General features: G+C 45.1%; 1 protein-coding gene across 1 annotated transcript in view; it reads right to left on the bottom strand.

Moving 5' to 3' along the window:
• Positions 1 to 22,599, bottom strand: part of SLC27A2 (solute carrier family 27 member 2) — a 114,824-nt gene that overhangs the window by 44,561 nt on the left and 47,664 nt on the right. The window contains exon 2 of the mRNA XM_077471273.1: positions 2,835 to 3,044. Coding sequence (XP_077327399.1) covers positions 2,835 to 3,044 — 210 coding nt within the window. The remainder of the gene's footprint in view (positions 1 to 2,834; positions 3,045 to 22,599) is intronic.

Genomic DNA, 22,599 nt, shown 5'->3' on the forward strand with positions numbered 1-22,599 from the left:
GAGATGAGTTTCCCTAGTGGGGGCACAGACAGCAGTAAGAACCTGACAGGTGTCCTAACCTGTCTCCAATCTCTCCTAAACTAAAAAAAAGTCTGTCTTTACTTGTACATAAAGTGCTCATTTAGTCTAGGGGGGTGCAGGGATAGGGTGTATTACTTACTTTATCCTTTAGCTCTGGCAAACTCCAAAGCTGTCCTCAAGCTCTGGGCTGTGGGTGAACTCTCGGCATCATCACACACATAGTACAGGGCTATTACCCCGCATTATATGTGAGGAGGCAAGCCTATGAGTGTGGCTCAAAGTGCTTTAGAAAGGACGCTGTGGGAGTCTGATCATATCGATTGAGGGACCTTGCTAGACCCAGAAATAATGTTTCTGGCTACTTCAGCACGCTTTTATGCCCACAGATTAGTTGCGATTTTGATCTACGATTTCATTGTGGCTTAACATTTCACTTAACAGAAGTCAATGTGAGTGGCAGTGAAATTGAAGAAAAGTCACGTAGGAGCCATTTTCCAAGTTGCTGTGACTTGAGTCACAACAATTTGAATGGTTCCATTGCCAAAAATACGGTGCGACTTGTCATGCGATTTTAAACTCTTAAAATCATGACAAATTGCATTGGTGTCATCAAGGGCTTAGTAATGACTGCCTATGCTTTCAGATGTGGTCAACAAATTTGTCTTAACCCACTCGCAGATTTGCACAGTTAAAGGCACAACCTGACTGCGGCAAGCATGCTGCATAATGATTGTTCATATATAAGTGGCCAAATCCTCACACCAACACAGGGGTATGTCTGAATGGTAAGGCCCACAGTTACTTACAAAGGGGCTGCAGAACCATTTCAACCGGTGTTCAAATTTCCTACAAACCTGCATAGCTTTTTATCTTTCTCATGTTTACCAAAAGCCCTTGTACACATGGTCGGACATTCCGACTGAAAATTTCCGATCGAACCGTGTTGTCCGATAATCCGACCGTGTGTGGGCTCCATCGGACTGTTGTCCATCTTGTCCGTGTTGTCCGTCTGAATATCCGACCGACAAAGTTTTAGCCCTTGTACACACGGTCGGACATTTCTATGGAAAATGTCCGATTGGACCGCGTTGTCGGATAATCCGACTGTGTGTGGGCTCCATCGGACTGTTTCCGTCGGAATATCCGACGGACAAAGTTTTAGAGCTGGGCTATAAAATTTTCTGACAACATGATCCGATCGGACTTTGTCCGTTCGTTTGTAGAGAATCCCGATCGGACAAAGTGCCACGCATGCTCAGATCAAATTCCTAGACCAAAGCTATTGGCTACTAGCCTGAACATAGTCCCGTCGTAAATAAATTACGTCATAACGGTATGAACGATTGGATTTTCCAACAACTTTGTCCGACTGTGTGTATGCAACACCAGTTTCGGACAAAATCCATTGGACAAAAGCCGACAGATTTTATTGTCGGAATGTCCGATTGTGTGTACAAGGGCAAACGGTTCAGCTGTTCAGTTTTGTTTGGTTAGGTAGGTTCAGACATATGAGCTGTGATAGGGAAGGGTGCCAGATCCAAGGATGAAATATTATATTGTCTATTGCACCACTGGCCTGCATAAAACTTTTCTCACAACTGCTTTGGGAAATGTAGCTAAATAATACAGTGTTCTGCAGCAGAACCATATACAATATTTGTAAAAATGCATTGGAAAGCATCAAAGCGATAGCTATGAATTAATATGTAACCTTTTAGCTAGGTTCACAATTTTGGGGGTCCCTACGACCACTCTGATAAGCAATGCATGATGGATTGCTTTCCAGAGGCAGTAGAGCAGTGGTTTCTGGGCATGTGTATGGACTGCTCCAGCTGCTGAGTTAGCCTGTCGGTGGGTGGCCAGGGACGGTGAAAACATGGCCATACCACCTTTTGCCGGGTTTGTAAAGAAGGTCTTATTTTAAGATTCCCCCTTAACCTTTATTCCCATGATACCAGAATGAGGAGTCACAAGGACAAGAAGGAGAGAAATGAGGAGAATGAGGAATCCCCAGGACAAGAAGGAGAATTGAGGAGAACAAGGAGTCACCAGGGCAAGAAGGAGAAATAAGTAGGATGAGGAGTCAGCAGGACAAGAAGGAGAAATGAGGAGAACAAAGTCACCAGGACAAGAAGAAGAAATAAGGAGAACAAGTAGTTACCAGGACAAGAAGGGGAAATGAGGAGAATGAGGCGTCACAAGGGCAAGGGAAATGAAATGAAGGAGAACAAAGATTCACCAGGACAAGAAGGAGAAATGAAGGAGAACAAAGAGTCACCAGGACAAGAAGGAGAAATGAGGAGAACTAGGAGTCACCAGGAAAGAATAAGAAAGAGGAGAACAAGTAGTTACCATAACAAGAAGGAGAAATGAGGAGAAGAAAGACTCACCAGGACTAGAAGGAGAAATGAGGGGAACTAGGACTAACCAGGACAAGAAGGAGAAATGAGGGGAACTAGGAGTAACCAGGACTAGAAGGAGAAATGAGGGGAACTAGGAGTAACCAGGACAAGAAGGAGAAATGAGGAGAACGAGGAGTCACCAGGATAAGAAGGCTGCAACAGAAATAAAAAAACTGACAGAGCTACCAACCCTTCCTCACATTTCTAATAGTGTTTTTTTTATTGTCTCTGCCCCAAGAACACTTCCGATCCCACAGCAATAAAAGTTGACAGACATTCTAATCTAATGCTTCTCTTTTATGTGCAAAAAGTTTTGCCTAGAGTTGAGATTTAAGATTAGAGGAGATGCTCAGAAATAAAGAGACTTCAATCATGCAAAGTCTTTTGGTGACAGCAGTTATCACCCTTTACCTGTTGTTCCTGATGTATAGATGTACATGGCAAGTGATTTTCCAGTAATAAAAGACCTCAAGGATTTGGGAACGGATTCACACGATGCAGCTTTAACTTTGTCCAAGAATGTTTCAGTCCCCTCACAGACAGGTGTCTCTGAGATATAAAATACTTTTGCATTGTCTTTCTGGAGTTCTGGCATCACTTCATCTATGGCATCTTTCAGCTCTAAAAAAATAAATAAAAAATAAATAAATAAATATTAAAATCATAGCAATATATTCACAATGGTAAACGGCAACAGGATGTACAAAAAAGGAACAAAGTGATTTCTTGATCCATTGCCGACAATGTTTATTTTTAAAGGATAGCACAGTGGTCATATGAACTGTACTGAGCTGTAAAAAAACATGTTCTCCTCCCAAAATCAATCAGGACAATATTTGAATAGGTTGGGATTTGCAGATTCCACCAAGAACTGGAATAGGTTACCGGATGGTGGCCTGTTTTTTTTTGTTTTTTGTTTTTTTTTTACTGTAAAAAATATATTTGTAAGTTAACATGCTTTTGACCAGTTTGGCCTAGGCTATGAAGACATTGGATGTGCAGGGACTAGTGTAAAAAAAGCGCATTCAGTAATAATCTTTGTACTATGTCAGGGACATACAAATAGGAACGTTAATATATTATTGTCTTTAGAAGCTTATAAGAATTAAAACTACATTTTTCTCTTAAAATAACTTGTGCAGTATTTGTCTCAGAAGTAGTAAATTCACCCCAAAAAATATGTATTTAACAAATTTTGCAAAGGTTCACACTTAGATTTAGCATTGTTTTTTTATCTTTTACCACAATTTTTTTCACAGGCTTAGGCTCCATTTACACTAGTGCGATTTTAGATGCAACTTGAGTCACAAAGAATCACACTACAATGGCAATCACATGGTTTTCATAGACATGCATTCACATCAATGCAACTCAGCACACTAAGATTGTGGCACTAAAGTTCATTTATGTATTTTTTCCAGAAAAATTTCACTCAACAAACGACTGCGCAAATATCGCGTTATGGGAAAAATTGCAACAACTGTCATTTTATTCTCCAAGGCCTCTTCTTTCAGAAAATATATAATGTTTGGGGGTTCCAAATAATTTTCTATAAAAGAAAATTAAAATTTTAACATGTGTGTGAAAAATTAAAAAACTGTCCCTGTAGGCAAGCCATTAATATGCAATAGTTCAAATATAACTGACTGTAATTATATCTATGTATTTGTTTTTATCCCTGATCATAATAAATAAATAAATAAATAAATATATATATATATATATATATATATATATATATATATATATATATATATATATATATATATATATATATATATATATATATATATATATATATATATATATATACAATTAGAGTACATTACCTTTACCATTCGTTTTCTTTTGTGACCTATTTTTATGGCGTAATCACTGTCTGTGCTTACCTGATTTTGAATGATCTTTGTAACCTAGCTTATCTGCAAATTTTTTATCAAAGGCCACCTTTCCATGAACTTCATTTGTATTTGGTACAAATGTTCATAGTTTTCCTTTTCCTGGCTTTATATGTGCTGCTTGTGTAGAGTATAAGGTAACGATGTTAGCGATGGAGATAATAAAATAAAGGAGAAGTACAGCCAAGGCTCTTTTAGCTGTACTTCTCCTGTGGATCACATACCCCACTACTACGCCTAAACAAAAAAAGACCCAAACCTTATCTTAGCTGCTCTCATTAAATCTCCACAAAGCTTTCCATAGTCTTTTGGGACTAGTACAAATTGTTTGCCTTACAAGCTTTAACTTGAATTTGGGGCTTTGGCCCCAAATTCTTCATCAATAGAAATGTTTATCAATCTTCCTCCGTGGCACTATTGCTAAATGGGTAAAATTCCTAAGGATTTAACATCCATAGAAACAGGCATTGGGGGTTACCCACCTGCCCCAATTTTATTCATCCTGGTTTTGGAACCCCTGCCCATCGTGGTATGGGAAAATCCTGACATAAAATGGTATACACTTTAAAGGACAGAAACATGAATGCACATTATTTTTCATGCTGGTAACATCCTCACTAACCATCTTTCCAAATCACCTACAAATTTTCAACTTGACGATCCGCAGCATGTGGAAGGTGACATGGCAAGTGGACAATCCGCAATGTGTGGCAGGTGACATGGCAAGTGGACAATTTGCAACGTGTGGCTAGTAACAGTCAGAGCGGACGCAGCTGGGTGGCGCGGCAGGGGGGGGGGGGGGTTGCCAGCCTGGATGCTCGGTGGGTGGACTGGTCAATCAAATCAGTGGGTGGCAGAGCAGAGAGATGACATCATCTCTCACCACCCGGCGCCCACCCTGCATCCTGGCAGTTCCGCCCTCACTCACTTTGCAGGCAGCAGAGAGATTACATCATCTCTCTGCTGCCTGACTCAGACTGGGACACAGGAAGTGACAATCTCCATTCCCCACCTTAGCAGGAAAGTGACAATCTGCAACTTGTGGCAGGTGATGTGGCAAGTGGACAATCCGCAATGTGTGGCAGGTGACGTGGCAAGTGGACAATTTGCAACGTGTGGCAAGTGACAATCCGCAACTTGTGGCAGGTGACGTGGCAAGTGGACAATCCGCAATGTGTGGCAGGTGACGTGGCAAGGGGACATTTTGCAACTTGTGGCAAGTGACAATCCGCAACTTGTGGCAGGTGATGTGGCAAGTGGACAATCCGCAACAGGTGGCAGGTGACGTGGTAAGTGGACAATCCGCAATGGGTGGCAGGTGACGTGGCAAGTGGATAATTTGCAACATGTGGCAAGTGAAAATCCACAAATTGTGGCAGGGGACGTGGCAAGTGACAATCTGCAACATGTGGCAAGTGACAATCCACAAATTGTGTCAGGGGACATGGCAAGTGACAATCTGCAACGTATGACAAGTGACAATCTGCATCTGGTGGCAAGTGACACACTCGGGGCTCCCACTGATTCTACATTATGGTGAGTTGAACTATTTCATTTCTATAACAATGTAATAATAGAAATAATGTATTTCAATCATCCTGACACCATAACAACCATGGTGACGTGATGATTGAAGTGCCAACATCAGCCATTACCCCGATGAATTTCCCCCCAAAAAAGTATTTTCTGGCAGTGCCCCTCCCGTGACTAGACTTTGGATCTGCCCCTGGGTGAGGGTGAGGGGGGGCCCATACAACATTTTGCTGATTTCTAGTTACTCCCCTGGCTGGGAATGAAGATGGCAAAAAAGTTACAGGGGTTTTTGTACTGGGCAACGGGGGGAGGGTCCAGAGGTAGAGATAGTCAGCGCGGAACATATTCCAGAGGGTAGTATTGGGGGCATTAGTGATAGGTTGACCAAAGCACATAAACCCAAGGTAAGTATAGTAGCAAGTCCTAGTTTCAATCTCGGAACACCCATTAAGAGGATATATGCTAAACTACGTGGCATGTTCACCAATGGCAGGAGCCTGGCAGACAAGATGGGTGAACTAGAGATAATGTTGTACGAGGAGGATTTGGATTTTGTGGGAAATTCAGAGACCTGGTTCAACAGCTTTCATGATGGACTGGCAACCATTCAAGGGTATACCCTTTATCTCAAGGATAGATAGGATAAAAAAGGGGGAGGGGTATGCCTATACATCAAGAATAATGTACAAGTGAATGTGAGAGATGCTAAATGTCTTGCAGGACAATTTTATGGGTCAGATGGTAGACGCACCAACTAGAAATAAAGTGTTACTGGATTTACTGATTATCAAAAATACAGACCTGATCACGGATGTGGAAATACGGGGCAATTTAGGTAACAGCGATCACAGGTCAATTGGCTTCAGTATAAATCACACAAATAGGAAACATAAGTGGAATACAAAATTTCAAAAGAGCCAACTTCCCTAAACTACAAACCTTGCAAGAAGACATAAATTGGGATAAAATCTTAGGAACAAAGAACACGGAGGAGAGATGGGTTTGCTTTAAGAGCATATTAACCACTTGCCGACCGCCGCACGACGATATACGCCGACAGAATGGCACGGGCAGGCATATGGGCGTATATATACGTCCCTGCCTTCCCGCGGGTGGGGGGCCCGATCGGGCCCCCCCCGGTGCCTGCGGCGGTCGGTATTCGTTCGGGAGCGATCCGGGATGAGGGGGCGGCCATTAATTCATGGCCACCCCCTCGCGATCGCTCCCGACGAATAGAAATGCTCCGTGACATCACTTCCTCTCCTGTAATGTAAACACAGGAGAGGAAGTGATGTAATCTCTCCTCCGTGTCTGTATTTTTCATTCCGGCACCGAGGAGAGAGGATCGGTGAGTTGCACCAACACACTACACGTACAGTAGAACATGCCAGGCACACTCACACCCCCCTTCACCCCCCGATCACCCCCCCAATTACCCCTGCCCCCCCAGTCACAGTGACACCAATTGCATTTTTTTTTTTTTTTTTGCATTGGTGTCATTTGTGACTGTAATAACTGTTAGGGCAGTTAGGGTTAGCCCCCTTTAGTTCTAATGTACCCCCCTAACCCCCCCAATAAAGGTTTAACCCCGTGATCACCCCCCGTCGCCAGTGTCACTAAGGCTGGGTTCACATTGCAGTGGTTTATGAGAACGAATGTGATTCGCACCGCACTGCAGTGCAAATCACATCCGATCTCTGTGCGATTCGAGTTCAGCCATACAGATAGTATGGCTGAATTCGCGCCGCACCCGCCGCAAATTCGCACGGGACCCTTTTTTTGGTCCGCAGCAGAATCGGATCGCATGGGTGTTCACACCATGCGATCCGAGTTTGCAGATCGCACTGAGATATGCGAACTGATCTGGGGGTGTCATTAACATTTCACTGACACTCCCAGCAGTTCGCATAGGGCAGTGTGAACTGCCGCCGGGAGGCATGCGATGCGGGAACCCGCCGCGGATTCGTGGCGTTCCCGCATCGCTCCAGTGTGAACCCAGCCTAATAAGCGATCGTTTTTCTGATCGCTGTATTAGTGTCACAGGTGACGCTAGTTAGGCAGGTAGGTATTTAGGTTCGCCGCAGATTTTTATAGCGCCAGGGACCCCCATATACTACCGCATAAAGCCCCCTGATTGCCCCCTAGTTAACCCTTTCACCAGTGATCACCATATAACTGTTACAGGTGACGCTGGTTGGTTAGTTATTTTTTATAGTTTCAGGGCACCTGCCATTTATTACCTAATAAAGGTTTAACCCCATGATCACCCGGCGGGTGTCATTTGTGACTGTAATAACTGTTAGGGCAGTTAGGGTTAGCCCCCTTTAGTTCTAAGGTACCCCCCTAACCCCCCCAATAAAGGTTTAACCCCGTGATCACCCCCCGTCGCCAGTGTCACTAAGGCTGGGTTCACATTGCAGCGGTTTATGAGAACGGATGTGATTCGCACCGCACTGCAGTGCAAATCACATCCGATCTCTGTGCGGTTCGAGTTCAGCCATACAGATAGTATGGCTGAATTCGTGTCGCACCCGCCGCACCCGCCGCAAACTCGCACGGGACCCTTTTTTTGGTCCGCAGCAGAATCGGATCACATGGGTGTTCACACCATGCGATCCGAGTTTGCAGATCGCACTGCGATATGGGAACTGATCTGGGGGTGTCATTAACATTTCACTGACACTCCCAGCAGTTCGCATAGGGCAGTGTGAACTGCCGCCGGGAGGCATGCGATGCGGGAACCCGCCGCGGATTCGTGGCGTTCCCGCATCGCTCCAGTGTGAACCCAGCCTAATAAGCGATCGTTTTTCTGATCGCTGTATTAGTGTCACAGGTGACGCTAGTTAGGCAGGTAGGTATTTAGGTTCGCCGCAGCTTTTTATAGCGCCAGGGACCCCCATATACTACCGCATAAAGCCCCCTGATTGCCCCCTAGTTAACCCTTTCACCAGTGATCACCATATAACTGTTACAGGTGACGCTGGTTGGTTAGTTATTTTTTTATAGTTTCAGGGCACCCGTCATTTATTACCTAGTCTCACTAGTGTACCCCTAAATTTAGGGGTGTCTACTTTCCAAAATGGGGTCATTTGGGGGGGGTTTGTGCCATCTTGGCATTTTATGGCCTTCAAAACTGTAACGCCCTTAGAAAGCCTGAAGGCGGTGCTTGGTTTTCGGGGCCCCATACGCGGCTAGGCTCCCAAAAAGTCCCACATATGTGGTATCCCCGTACTCAGGAGAAGCAGCAGAATTTATTTTGGGGTGTCATTTCACATATGCCCATGGAATGCGTGAGCAATATATCATTTAGTGACAACTTTGTGAAAAAAATAAATAAAATAAAAAAGTTTGTAAATTTCCCGCAACTTGTGGCAAAATATAAAATATTCCATGGACTCAACATGCCTCTCAGCAAATAGCTTGGGGTGTCTACTTTCTAAAATGGGGTCATTTGTGGGGGTTTTGTGCCATCTTGGCCTTTTATGGCCTTCAAAACTGTAATAGGTAGTGAGGAGTGAAGTCAAATATTTACGCCCTTAGAAAACCTGAAGGCGGTTCTTGGCTTTCGGGGCCCCGTACGCGGCTAGGCTCCCAAAAAATCCCACACATGTGGTATCCCTGTACTCAGAAGAAGCAGCAGAATTTATTTTGGGGTGTCATTTCACATATGCCCATGGCATGTGTGAGCAATATATCATTTAGTGACAACTTTGTGGAAAAAAAAATGTTGTCATTATTCAATCGCTTGAGGCAAAAAAATAAAATATTCAATGGGCTCAACATGCCACTTATCAATTTCCTTAGGGGGTCTACTTTCCAAAATGGGGTCATTTGGGGGGGTTTTGTACTGCCCTGCCATTTTAGCACCTCAAGAAATGAGATAGGCAGTCGTAAACTAAAAGCTGCGTAAATTCCAGAAAACGTACCTTAGTTTGTAGATGTGACAACTTTTGCGCAAACCAATAAATATACAGTTATTGACTTTTTTTTTACCAAAGACATGTGGCTGAATACATTTTGGCCTAAATGTATGACTAAAATTTAGTTTATTGGATTTTTCTAATAACAAAAAGTAGAAAATATAATTTTTTTTCAAAATTTGCGGTCTTTTTACATTTATATCGCAAAAAATAAAAATCGCAGAGGCAATCAAATACCATCAAAAGAAAGCTCTATTTGTGGGAAGAAAAGGACGCAAATTTTGTTTGGGTACAACATTGCATGACCGCGCAATTACCAGTTAAAGCAGCGCAGTGCCAAATTGTAAAAAGACCTCTGGTCATTGACCAGCAAAATGGTCCGGTCTGAAAGTGGTTAAATAAGGGCATTAGCCAATGCATCCCATTGGGTAATAAATTTAAAAGAGTAAATAAAAGTTCTGGATGGCTTAACTCCAATGTAAAAATGCATATAAAAGCAAAGGAGAAGGCCTTCAAAAAATACAGGGAGGGATCATCATCAGCATTCAGATTTTATAAAGAATGCAACAAGAAATGTGCAATAAGGACGGCTAAGATAGAACATGAAAGACACAGAGGAGAGCAAAAACTGTGTAAACTGTAAAAAAGGGTGGTCAGACCATATTGGCCCCATAAAGAATGAGGAAGGACATCTAGTTACAAAGGATGGGAAAATGGGAAAGGTATTGAATTTATTCTTCTCCTCAGTCTTCACAAGGGACTTGGGGGGCTTCAGTAACCAAAACTGCAGTGTTTATCCTCATGACACATCACAGGAAGCACCTCCATGGTTAGCAGAGGACAGAATTAAAATTAGACTTGGGAAACTCAATGTAGAAAAATGTGGGTGGCAAAAATATGAATGCAATCTATACACTGGGGGTAGACCTTCTGGGGGAATCTAGGATGGAAAAGGACCTGGGGGTCCTAGTAGATGATAGGCTCAGCAATGGCATGCAATGCCAAGCTGCTGCTAACAAAGCAAACAGAATATTGGCATGCATTGAAAAGGGGATTCATTCCAGAGATAAAACAATAATTCTCTCGCTCTACAAGACTCTGGTTCGGCTGCACCTAGAGTATGCAGTCCAGTTCTGGGCACCAGTCCTCAGGAAGGATGTACTGGAAATGGAGCAAGTACAAAGAAGGGCAACAAAGCTAATAAAGGGTCTGGAGGATATTATGAAGAAAGGTTGCGTGCACTGAACTTATTCTCTCTGGAGAAGAGAGGGTATATGATTTAAATTTCAAAAATACTGTACTAGTGACCTCACAATAGGGATACAACTTTTTTGCGGAAGTGAGTTTTACAAGATTCGTGGCCACTCATTAAAATTAGAAGAAAAGAGGTTGTAATAATATCCGTTACTTGTGTTTTCAGTCACTTATAAAGTCCTGTTTTATTGGGGGTTTTTCTCCTTCTTTCTGTATAATCTATTTGGGATGTGATGACTGAGAACAATATTTTCTACGATTATTGGGATTCTTTTTTTCATACTCATTCACATAGGGTGGGGGGCTCCCGGATTCCAATAAGCCCCCCACCCGCAGACCCCGACAACCAACAGCCAGGGTTTTAGGGAAGAGGCCCTTGTCCTCATCAACATGGGGACAAGGTACTTTGGGGTGGGGGGCCCCAGGGCCCCCCTTCCCCAAAGCACCCCCCCATGTTTAGGGCACGCGGCCTGGTACAGCTCAGGAGGGGGGCTGCTCGCTCGTTCCCCACCCCCTTTCCTGACTGGCTGGGCTGCATGCTCGGATAAGGATCTGCTATGGACTTTGGGGGGACCCCCGCACCGTTTTTTTGGGCGTAGGGGTTCCCCTTTAAATCCATACCAGGCGACGGGGCTCGTGAGGTGTCAATCTCATCGATGGAGGCAGCGACATTGACTTCCTTCGCTAGTACCGTCTTCCTGGAGCCACGTTCAAAATAAATGGACTTTACTCCGTGTGTGGGCAAGTCTGTTCATTTCAAAAGTCCGGTGGACTAGCACACAGGCGGATTGTCGACAATTTTGAGTCAAGACTTCTTTCTAAGTCCGCCAGACTTTTGGGAACAAAAAGTCTGCCGGAGCCCACACACGGGCGGATTGTCCGGCGGTCTCTGGTCTACCGGACCAAGTCAGCCGGATAATCTGATTGTGTGTATGTAGCATTAGTTGGTATATGCATAGCTTACTTCATCCCCAATAACTCACCCAACTGCTTCCAAGGATGCAGACAGGAAGGCACAGCAAATATTTGGTGGACCTGGTCATGGGTCTGGGGATTCTAGCTTAGAACATGCAACTTCATATACTCCCTCATCCAACTAAACCTTAGATCTCAATCTGAGCAACCAGGCAGATACCAAGGCACCTAGTTCATGGAAAGCACCTTCAATTATAGTTGAACTGATAAAAGCTAAACTTTCACTGATAACTATACTAAATGAAAAATCTCAGCCATATTGAATAACAGAATGGAAGCCTTTAGGGGCTTTTGTAATCCCTGAAAAAAATACCTTTCACAAAACCAGGGCAGAGGGTAGGCACTAGACACCACACACCTTTCCCCTATCCCTTAACTCTGACCCTCTACCTACTCCCTCATCTATCTCAACTTTCATTTTCACTTTCTATGTTCCTAATACTTTGAGTGCATGTAACCTCCGTGGATTTTCTTCTTTGTGGAACTGGTGTAGCATCCTCTGTCTATAAGGCTTTCCCATAGACTTGTCACAGGAAAATAACCTTCAATTACCACCTCTCACATATTTGAGTAATGCTAAAAACTCAGCTAGCCACACATTCTTCATGCAGCAAAGACTAGAATAGAAAAATGTACAAAAGCATCCTCTGTACTGCAATATCCTAAGTATAACTGTGTTGGATTCAATGTCTGTGTCTTATTGAAGAGTTAAGCTGCCTGTGGATGGTGCCAAATCAGCAGGTGACCATACTGTTCAGACTGTGTCTAAGAGTAAAACAATTTGTGTATTACAACACTTGCGGTAAATAAATAGTTCATTTTAATAGAGGTCTCTATGTTAGGACAAAAACAGGGGGCAAACGGGGGGGGGGGGGGGGAGATGTATTTGGCTCCAAAAAGAGGGACAGATCTGCTAAAGGACAGCTGGGAGCTATTGAATTAGACAAAAGTTTAAAAGGGAGCATCTATCTGTATAGACAAGTAATGAACCAAATGTCCAAAGCCTACTTAAGTACCACTGGAGGTAGATTAGACCCACAAGTTGAAAGCCTGTGTTACAGTGCCTTGCGAAAGTATTCGGCCCCCTTGAACTTTTCAACCTTTTGCCACATTTCAGGCTTCAAACATAAAGATATAAAATTTAAATTTTTTGTGAAGAATCACCAACAAGTGGGACAAAATTGTGAAGTGGAACAAAATCTATTGGATATTTTAAACTTTTTTAGCAAATCAAAAATCAGTGCAAAGGATCATCCGAGCATTGCTTGCCACAACTGCATAATGTATGATATGGGCAGAACTGACCCTAATGCAGGCTAAAGAAGCCCATAGATGACTCTATAGTCTTTCCTTCCACTAGTGTTGAAGGGGGAATGCCTCGAGCATTGTAAATACCGTTATTGAGCTGTCTTCAGGCCGGTCACGTGACTCGTGGTCGATTTACAGCTCAGATGAATGGCTTCTGCAGGAGGAGCCGAGTGGCCACGTGATCTCCCCAGCTGACATCAGAGGAAGAGCATGGCCTCTCCCGCAGAAACCATTTATCAGAGCTGTAAAGCGCCCGTGAGTCACATGACCGGCCTGAAGACAGCTCAATATTGGTATTTACAATGCTTGTTTTTTTAAATGACTTACATTGTGTGCTATGCCAGCCTCTAATAGAGGGGATGGCATAGACTTATAAAAATGTGTTAACAAACACTTTAACAGGAGCCTCGGGCCCCATGGATGCACAGGGAGCCAAACGACAACCTTCAGGGCTGGTTCACAGTCCAGTTACTTTTTTTTTCTGCATCAAAAATGCATGTACAGTGTTTACCATGGATTCCAATGGCCCTAGTTTACACCAGTGCAGTCAACAAAAGGAGAACATGTTGCAGGTTTTCTTTATGGGACGCTTCTGGAATGTGGCAAAATGCATCAAAAACACATCTGTCCTCCAACTAAGATGAAGAATAAAAAAACTGAAAAAATAAATAAACTAGAGCGCATAGAGAAAACCCAATAAAAATTCACCAGAACAAATCAAAAATATGCATGCAAAAATTCATCTGGAACGCAGAAATTGTGGTGTGAACTGTCCCTAATTCTCCTGCAGTAAATAAGGGAGATAGAAAATGTGTCCATATTGTGCACTTGCCTGTCCCTTCACTAGAGAGATTGTACTTGTAGACTGCTCGTGTGTTATGTGGTGGGCCATTCTACTGATAATACAAATGGGGCCTTTTCTCTGTGCCTATTACAATTCTTATCAATGGTAATTGAAAAGATTGAGGCGGAGGCAAAGCTGCTACCCAGCCTAGGGCCCTATTCTATCTTAAACTATCCATGATTCTACATTAAACTACTTCAGATCCGCCCATAGCAGTTTAACAGCTACAGGGAGGCACCTGTGCGCTGAATCACACACACACACACACACACACACACACACACACACACACACACACACACACACACACATATATATATATATATATATACAGAGGCGGCTCTAGGCTTTGTGAGGCCTTAGGCAAATCTTAGACATGAGGCCCTACTAACTCCCATATTGGAAAAAATAATTCAAGCAATAGACTTATCTAAAAAAAAAAAAAAAAAATTTAATAATGTGCAAATAAAAGTCTGGTTCACTCTCACTGATTGGTTGTTAGAGGTTAGTGCACATCATTACTGCTCGCTGATTGGTTGCTAGAGGTTACTGCATAATATTACCACTTAATGATTGGTGCTAGAGGTACTGTACATCATTACTGCCCACTCATTGATTGCTAGAGGTTACTGCACATTGATTGGTTGATAGAGGTTACTGCACATTATTACTGCTCACTGATTGGTTGCTATAGGTTACTGCTTATCATTATCATTCACTGGTTGCTATAGATTACTGCTCATCATTGATTGTTTTCCAGAAGTTACAGCACATCATTACCTCTCGCTGGGTGGCAGGGCAGTATTGTGATGTGTGATGCAACTGTTGGAGTACAGTTGGTTGGATGACAGGATGCAGTTTGGGATGATAGTGGTAGCATTGGGGTGAGAGGATGAGATCATATCTTCCCTTTATGATAAGGTATAGGGTGATAGGATGCAAAAGGTGGGGTACAGGAGGGATGAGGATGATAATGACAGGAGGCAAGGTGCTAGGATGTCGGAGGTGGGGTACAGGGGGATGATGGGGATGATAATGACAGGGGGTGGGGTGGTAGAATGGCAGAGGTGGGGTAGAGAGGGATGATGGGGATGTTGATGAAAATGGGTGGGGTGGTAGGCGGTCAGCAAAGGGGCACGATGACAGTGGGTGGGTAGGAGGCTGGTAGGGGGCTACAGGAGGGGTGATGATGATGGGGGTAGGATGGTTGGATGCTAGAGGTGGGGCACAGGGGGATGATGGTGATGTTGATGACAGGGAGCAGGGTGGTACGATGTCAGAAGTGGGGTATGGGGAAGATGATGATGATAGTGGGTGGGGTGGTAGGAAGCTGGCAGTAGGGTAAAGGAGATGAAGATTACAGGGTGTGGGGTGGTAGGAAACTGGCAATGGGATACAGGTGGGATGATGATGACAGGGGTGGATTGGTAGGAAGCTGGCAGTGGGGTATAGGGGGGTGAAGGTTACAGATTGGTGGGGTGGTAGGAAACTGGCAATGGGGTACAAGGTGGATGAAGATGACGGGGGTGGAGTGGTAGGAAGCTGGCAGTGGGGTGCAGGGGAAATGACGGTGTGGGGGTTGTAGAAAGTTGGCAGTGGGGTACGGGGGGATGAAGATGACGGTGGTGGTAGGAAGCTGGCAGTGAGGTGCAGGGGAATGAAGATGACGGGGATGGGGTGGTAAAAATCTGACAGTGAGGTGCAGGGAGGATGACATGGTGGGGTGGTAGGAAGCTGGCAGTGGGGTACAGGGGGATGAAGATTATGGGGGTGGGGTGGTAGGAAGCTGGCAGTGGAGTGCAGGGGGAATGACAGGAGTGGGGTGATAGAAAGATGGCAGTGAGGATGAAGATGATGGGGTGGGGTGGTAGGAAGCTGGCAGTGGGGTGCAGGAGGGATGAAGGTGACGGGAGTGGGGTGGTAGAAAGCTGGCAGTGGGGTGCAGGGGGATGAAGATGATGGGGGTGGGGTGGTAGAAAGCTGGCAGTAAGGTGCAGGGAGGAGGACATGGTGGGGTGGTAGGAAGCTGGCAGTGGGGTACAGGGGGATGAAGATGATGGGGGTGGGGTGGTAGGAAGCTTGCAGTGGAGTGCAGGGGGGATGATGGGAGTGGGGTGGTAGGAAGCTGGCAGTGGGGATGAAGATGATGGGGGGGGGGGATGGTAGGAAGCTGGCAGTGGGGTGCAGGGAGGATGACATGGTGGGGTGGCAGGAAGCTGGCAGTGGGGTGCAGGGGGGGATGAAGATGACAGGGGTGGGGTGATAGGAAGCTGACAGTGGGGATGAAGATGACGGGAGTGGGGTGGTAGAAAGCTGGCAGTGGGGTGCAGGGTTGGATGAAGATGATAGGGGTGGGGTTGTAGGAAGCTAGCAGTGGGGTGCAGGGTTGGATGAAGATGATAGGGGTGGGGTGGTAGGAAGCTGGCAGTGGGGTGCAGGGTTGGATGAAGATGACAAGGGTGGGGTGGTAGGAAGCTGGCAGTGGGGTGCAGAGGGGATGAAGATGATGCGGGTGGGGAGGTAGGAAGCTGGCAGTGGGGTACAGGGGGATGAAGATGATGGGGGTGGAGTGGTAGGAAGCTGGCAGTGGGGTGCAGGGGGGGGTGACAGGTGGTGGGGTGGTATGAAGCTGGCAGTGGGTTGCAGGGGGGGTGAAGATGACCCGGGGTGGGGTAGTAGGATGCCAGGCACAGGGGGATTATGGTGAGGATAGAAATTATGACAGAAGGTAAGTTGGTAGGAAGTATGGTGACAGGAGGTAGTGGGATGATGAGGAGGATTATGATTATGGCAGGGGGTCAGTAGGTGGCATCATATGCCAGATGGCATACATCACAACACTCAGGGCTGTGAAGTCACGGGCGACTGGCAGCCTTGATTTTCGGGTGCCCTCGGTCAGGAGGTGACATCAGGGGATGCTGTCAGTCCGTAAGTGTCGGGTAGTACCTTTAAAGCTGTGGCAGACTGGTTCCTTGATGATGCGGCAGCTCTGGCAAGTCCTCCATTACAGGCTGATCCATTCTGGAGAGTAGAGCAGGGAGCTGCTCAGCTGCTGCATGCAGAAGACTCGCAGAGCGCGACAAAAGGGGGGAGGAGCCGGGGAGGGAAATACATACAGCCACCCACTGACCCAGGGACCTTGAGCAGTTATCAACTGGTCAGTCCACCCACCCGCCCGAGCTGGGAAAAGTAGTTGCGGACACCGTATTCCCCCACGTTAAAGACAGATCGGGGACACCGTCCGGGGGCCCTCCCGCAACTTAGGCAAACTAGGTGGCGGCCGCGAGGCCCCTGGGAGAGCGAGGCCTTAGGCGACCGCCTAATTTGCCTAATTAGAGAGCCGCCTCTGTATATATATATATATATATATATATATATATAAATAAACACACATGATCCGGCTCTTTCCGGCTAGGGGGCATGCATACACTGTGTAGCCAAGTCCAGGGTCTCTCCAGGCCTAATGGTGACCTCCAGAGTTAGGGACAGCTGACATCCTTCTGTGTAGAGTGGGTTACGCGGCATGATGGGTGTAATCTAAGATAAGGGAAAAGTGGGGGAAAACACTGCGCTATGACTAAATGAAACAAAAAGAGCAGCTGCCAACACTTAAAACAAACAAAGTTCAACAATCAAAAGGTAAAAAATAGTGTAGCGCTTCTGTAATAGTGAATGTGATCAACACGCACACAAAAAAATTCTATATAAAGTAAATGGTCACATGAGGAAATCCATATTATATGAAACAAAGTCCAATTAGAATAGGTATGCACTTCCGTGATGTAACTGGTGCAGAGATGGTTTGACCGTTTCAAGGAAGATAGAGGTCTTGCTAAACAGATATGCCCATGTAAAACAGCTTGTCTGTAGACATTAGAAAGGTAGATAAATACTCTTACCAACTGTGTTGGACTCACACGGTCATATGACGGTTGAGTCTGTAAGGCTTGGGGTCCTGACCTAGGACCAGAGGGTGGATCGATGAGGGTCCGTCAAACTGGTGAGGAAACTCCAACCAACTGTATACCAAGCGATGTGTCTCACGGATGGAACATCAGGATGATTTCTTATCCAGCTCAAACGTGGCAAGATCAACACAGGTACCCCGGTCACCCCAAAATGGGGTGAGAGATGTTATGGGTTTTAGGCCAAAAAAGAAAAAGGAAAAAAAGAGCTCCACATGGTGCGGGTCAGACGGTATTAAACGGCAAATTTATTTAAAAGTCAAAAAATGTATAAAATTTTTTTATGACTTAGTGATCACAAAGAAATTGAATAAAAATGAAAATAAAAGCAATGTAGGGTGCCAACAGCTATCTGTTGGCACCCTACATTGCTTTTATTTTCATTTTTATTCAATTTCTTTGTGATCACTAAGTCATAAAACATTTTTATACATTTTTTGACTTTTAAATAAATTTGCCGTTTAATACCGTCTGACCCGCACCATGTGGAGCTCTTTTTTTCCTTTTTCTTTTTTGGCCTAAAACCCATAACATCTCTCACTCCATTTTGGGGTGACCGGGGTACCTGTGTTGATCTTGCCACGTTTGAGCTGGATAAGAAATCATCCTGATGTTCCATCCGTGAGACACATCGCTTGGTATACAGTTGGTTGGAGTTTCCTCACCAGTTTGACGGACCCTCATCGATCCACCCTCTGGTCCTAGGTCAGGACCCCAAGCCTTACAGACTCAACCGTCATATGACCGTGTGAGTCCAACACAGTTGGTAAGAGTATTTATCTACCTTTCTAATGTCTACAGACAAGCTGTTTTACATGGGCATATCTGTTTAGCAAGACCTCTATCTTCCTTGAAACGGTCTAATCATCTCTGCACCAGTTACATCACGGAAGTGCATACCTATTCTAATTGGACTTTGTTTCATATAATATGGATTTCCTCATGTGACCATTTACTTTATATAGAATTTTTTTGTGTGCGTGTTGATCACATTCACTATTACAGAAGCGCTACACTATTTTTTACCTTTTGTAATCTAAGATAAATTCATGGGCGCCAGGCACTTCTTGAATGCAAAGAGATTTATTGTCTCTTAAACTGAACTGTGGGAGAGAAGTTTAGGGCCAGGACACTCTTTAGTAGTTGCAGTGTTAATTTAGCAGACTCTGAGACTTCTATAGGTAGACAGCCATGCAGGGAAAGGCATCCAGCAAGACACCACATCTGCATGAGTAGGACCACTGTCTCCTATCGCAACAGTCTTGTAACAGTTTCTAACAAAGTTTGTAATGAACTTATTCACTTCTTCTATGATCTTCTATTGTAGATCTTCACTCAACTGAGCTCCCAGTCTTTCACAAGACTTGCTGATCCACTGCCACTGGATCCCCTGAGCTCTTCCAATCTTCTCATTCAGTATCTTCCTCAAGCGTCATCCCTGCGTCCCTACTGGGTCCCTAGCTTGGCACTCAAGCGTCACCCCACAAGCCTGCTTGATCCCTGGCTTGGCATACAATATTGCTCTGCAAGCGTCACCTCCACTGGCTGGGTCCCTGGCTTGACATCTGCTGAAGTTTTCCAATTCTTCACCATCCCCAGTTGGTGAGAATACTGCTCTGGTACTTGCTTCAGCTACTCACAGTGGCCCCTGGTAGTAAGGTGGATGGTCCCTTAGTGGCGACAGCTTCCCCTCTACCTCCAGCCAGCAGAACCGCCACTTCTGTTTGGACTGCAAGCTGCAATCTCAACCGTAAGCTGCTCTCTTGCTTCTGGATAGGCCTTCACACAGCCAAGCAGCCAGATGTCCCCAGGATAGGCTTCAGGCTCTGGTCTAGCAGCCTGGGGCAGCACAACACATGTCCACCGTAGACAGCCATTCAGGTGGCACAGAACCCTGATCACCTGACCTCACTCAAATAAATAGGCTCTGCCAGCAGGCCAAGGGACCTAATAAAGTCCCTGCCCATTGGCTGAGACACCCCATTCATTCCTGATCTGTCCTTGCAATGCCCTTGTCTTATCTAATGCCACCAGATACCCAGCGATCTGGTGACAGAAGAGAGAAGTGCAGCAATTCCAGAATTAGAGTGAAATCAATTGACCTCCTATCTATTGGCCAAAGCAACTATCACTTGGAAAATAAATTTACTAGCAACCCTGCCTAAACATCAGGGTGCTACAAATGGTTTAGATTCCTGACGTTATCAAGAACAGAGCAGGGTCCATAGCCTGGGTGTGAGGAAGCTGAGGGATAATTCACCACTGGATCGTGGTTGAGCGCTGCCTGCCGGGGAAGCAGAGAGTTGGGTAGTAAAACTGTTTCTCCTCTCCTATAGACAAATCGAGCTACTAACCCTTCTAGTGTGGGTGTATCCTCACTGCAAGGGATGTTTAATTCAAGGACTTCATCCTTTAAAGTGCAGTAAACCCAGTTGTTTTGTTTCAAATATTTGAAAAGCAATTTAAAGACTTACTTTTTATTGAAACAGTTGTTTCTTACATTGCAATGTAGTACAATGGTCAGTGCTCACTCAAAGAAGGCCAAAATTCAGTTGTTCACAAGACTTGCCTTCCCTGGGAAGTTTTAAGTGGATCATGGACTTGACAGGGCGATTCTTCATGCATACAATACTAGACATGTGCATTCGTTTTCGTCCGAATGCATTTTCGTCCGAATTTCAGCTATTTTCGTTTTCGTTTTGACAAACGATAACGAAAGCACAAAATCCAAAAAACGAAAGATCCGACATAAATAAATGCTTTATTTTCGTTTTCATTGTTACAACAGTTCGATATAGAATAGGAGATTCGACATGACTCTGACAACAATCTGTGTCTATAGAACCTGTGGTCCAATGTGCCTAACCTTACCTCTATTAGTCCAAGATTATATAGAGAAAATATTCGACAGAGAAAAAAGATTTGACAGAGAGAAAAGATTCTGCAAGTTACTGTCCTAAAAAGTGTTTGGGGACCCGGGTCCTGCCCCAGGGGACATGTATCAATGCAAAAAAAAGTTTTAAAAACGGCCGTTTTTTCGGGAGCAGGGATTTTAATAATGATTAAAGTGAAACAATAAAAGTGTAATATTCCTTTAAATTTCATAGGGGGGGGTTGTCTATAGTATGCCTGTGAAGGGGCGCATGTTTCCCGTGCTTAGAATTGTCCCTGCACAAAGTGTCATTTATGCAGGAAAAAAAGTCCTTTAAAATCACTCGCAGCTATTATGAATTGTCGGCTCCGTAATACAGAGAACACTCATTGAAAGTCATTGATAAAAAAATAAATAAATAAATAAATAAAAAAAAGCGTGGGGGTCCCCCAAATTCAATTACCAGGCCCTTCAGGTCTGGTATGGATATTAAGGGGAACCCTGCCTCAAATTTAAGAAAAAATTTGACGTGGGGTTACCCCTAAATATCCATAACCAGACCCTTCAGGTATGGTATGGATATTAAGGGGAACCCCGCATAAAATTTTAAAAAAAATTGACGTGGGGTTCCCCCTAAAAATCCATACCAGACCCTTTATCCGAGCACGCAACCTGGCAGGCCGCAGGAAAAGAGGGGGGGACGAGAGAGCGCCCCCCCCCTCCCTCCTGAACCGTACCAGGCCACATGCCCTCAACATTGGGAGGATGCTTTGGGGGTCTGTGACCCCTCAAAGCACCTTGTCCCCATGTTGATGAGGACAAGGGCCTCATCCCCACAACCCTGGCCGGTGGTTGTGGAGGTCTGCGGGCGGGGGGCTTATCAGAATCTGGAAGCCCCCTTTAACAAGGGGACCCCCAGATCCCGCCCCCCCTGTTTGAAATGGTAAGGGGGTACAAAAGTACCCCTACCATTTCACAAAGAAAGTGTAAAAAATGGTTAAATAAAACAAACACACTTTTGAAAAATTCCTTTATTAAAAATAAAAAAATAAAAAAAAGATTCCAGCGGCGGTAATCCACCCTTGCTATCCAGCGACGGACGGTCATGTCTCCAGCGATGTCTCATTTCATCCAGCGCAGCGAATACATCCTTCTTCTGTCTCCTCCACGGAGACACTGCAGGCATTCCGGCGGCTGACGTTTCTTATATACGGAGGGCGGGGCCACCCGTCACCTGACCCCGCCCCTCTCTGACGCAAGGGGAAACCCGGGGTTCCCTGTGACGTAGGGGTGACCCGCACCCCTCTGATGTAACACAGGCAGGTTTCCGTTACATCAGATGGGGCGGAGTCACCCATACGTCACGGGGAACCCCGGGTTTCCCCTTGCGTCAGAGGGGGCGGGGTCAGGTGACGGGTGGCCCCGCCCTCCGTATATAAGAAGCGTCAGCCGCCGGAATGCCTGCAGTGTCTCCGTGGAGGAGACAGAACAAGGATGTATTCGCTGCGCTGGATGAGATGAGACATCGCTGGAGAGATGACCGTCCGTCGCTGGATAGCAAGAGTGGATTACCGCCGCTGGAATCTTTTTTTTATTTTTTTATTTTT

The sequence above is a fragment of the Lithobates pipiens genome, unplaced genomic scaffold, assembly GCF_037356315.1.
Source record: "Lithobates pipiens isolate NorthernLeopardFrog02 unplaced genomic scaffold, aLitPip1_a1.2 Scaffold_8, whole genome shotgun sequence".
In the NCBI taxonomy this organism is placed as follows: domain Eukaryota; kingdom Metazoa; phylum Chordata; class Amphibia; order Anura; family Ranidae; genus Lithobates; species Lithobates pipiens.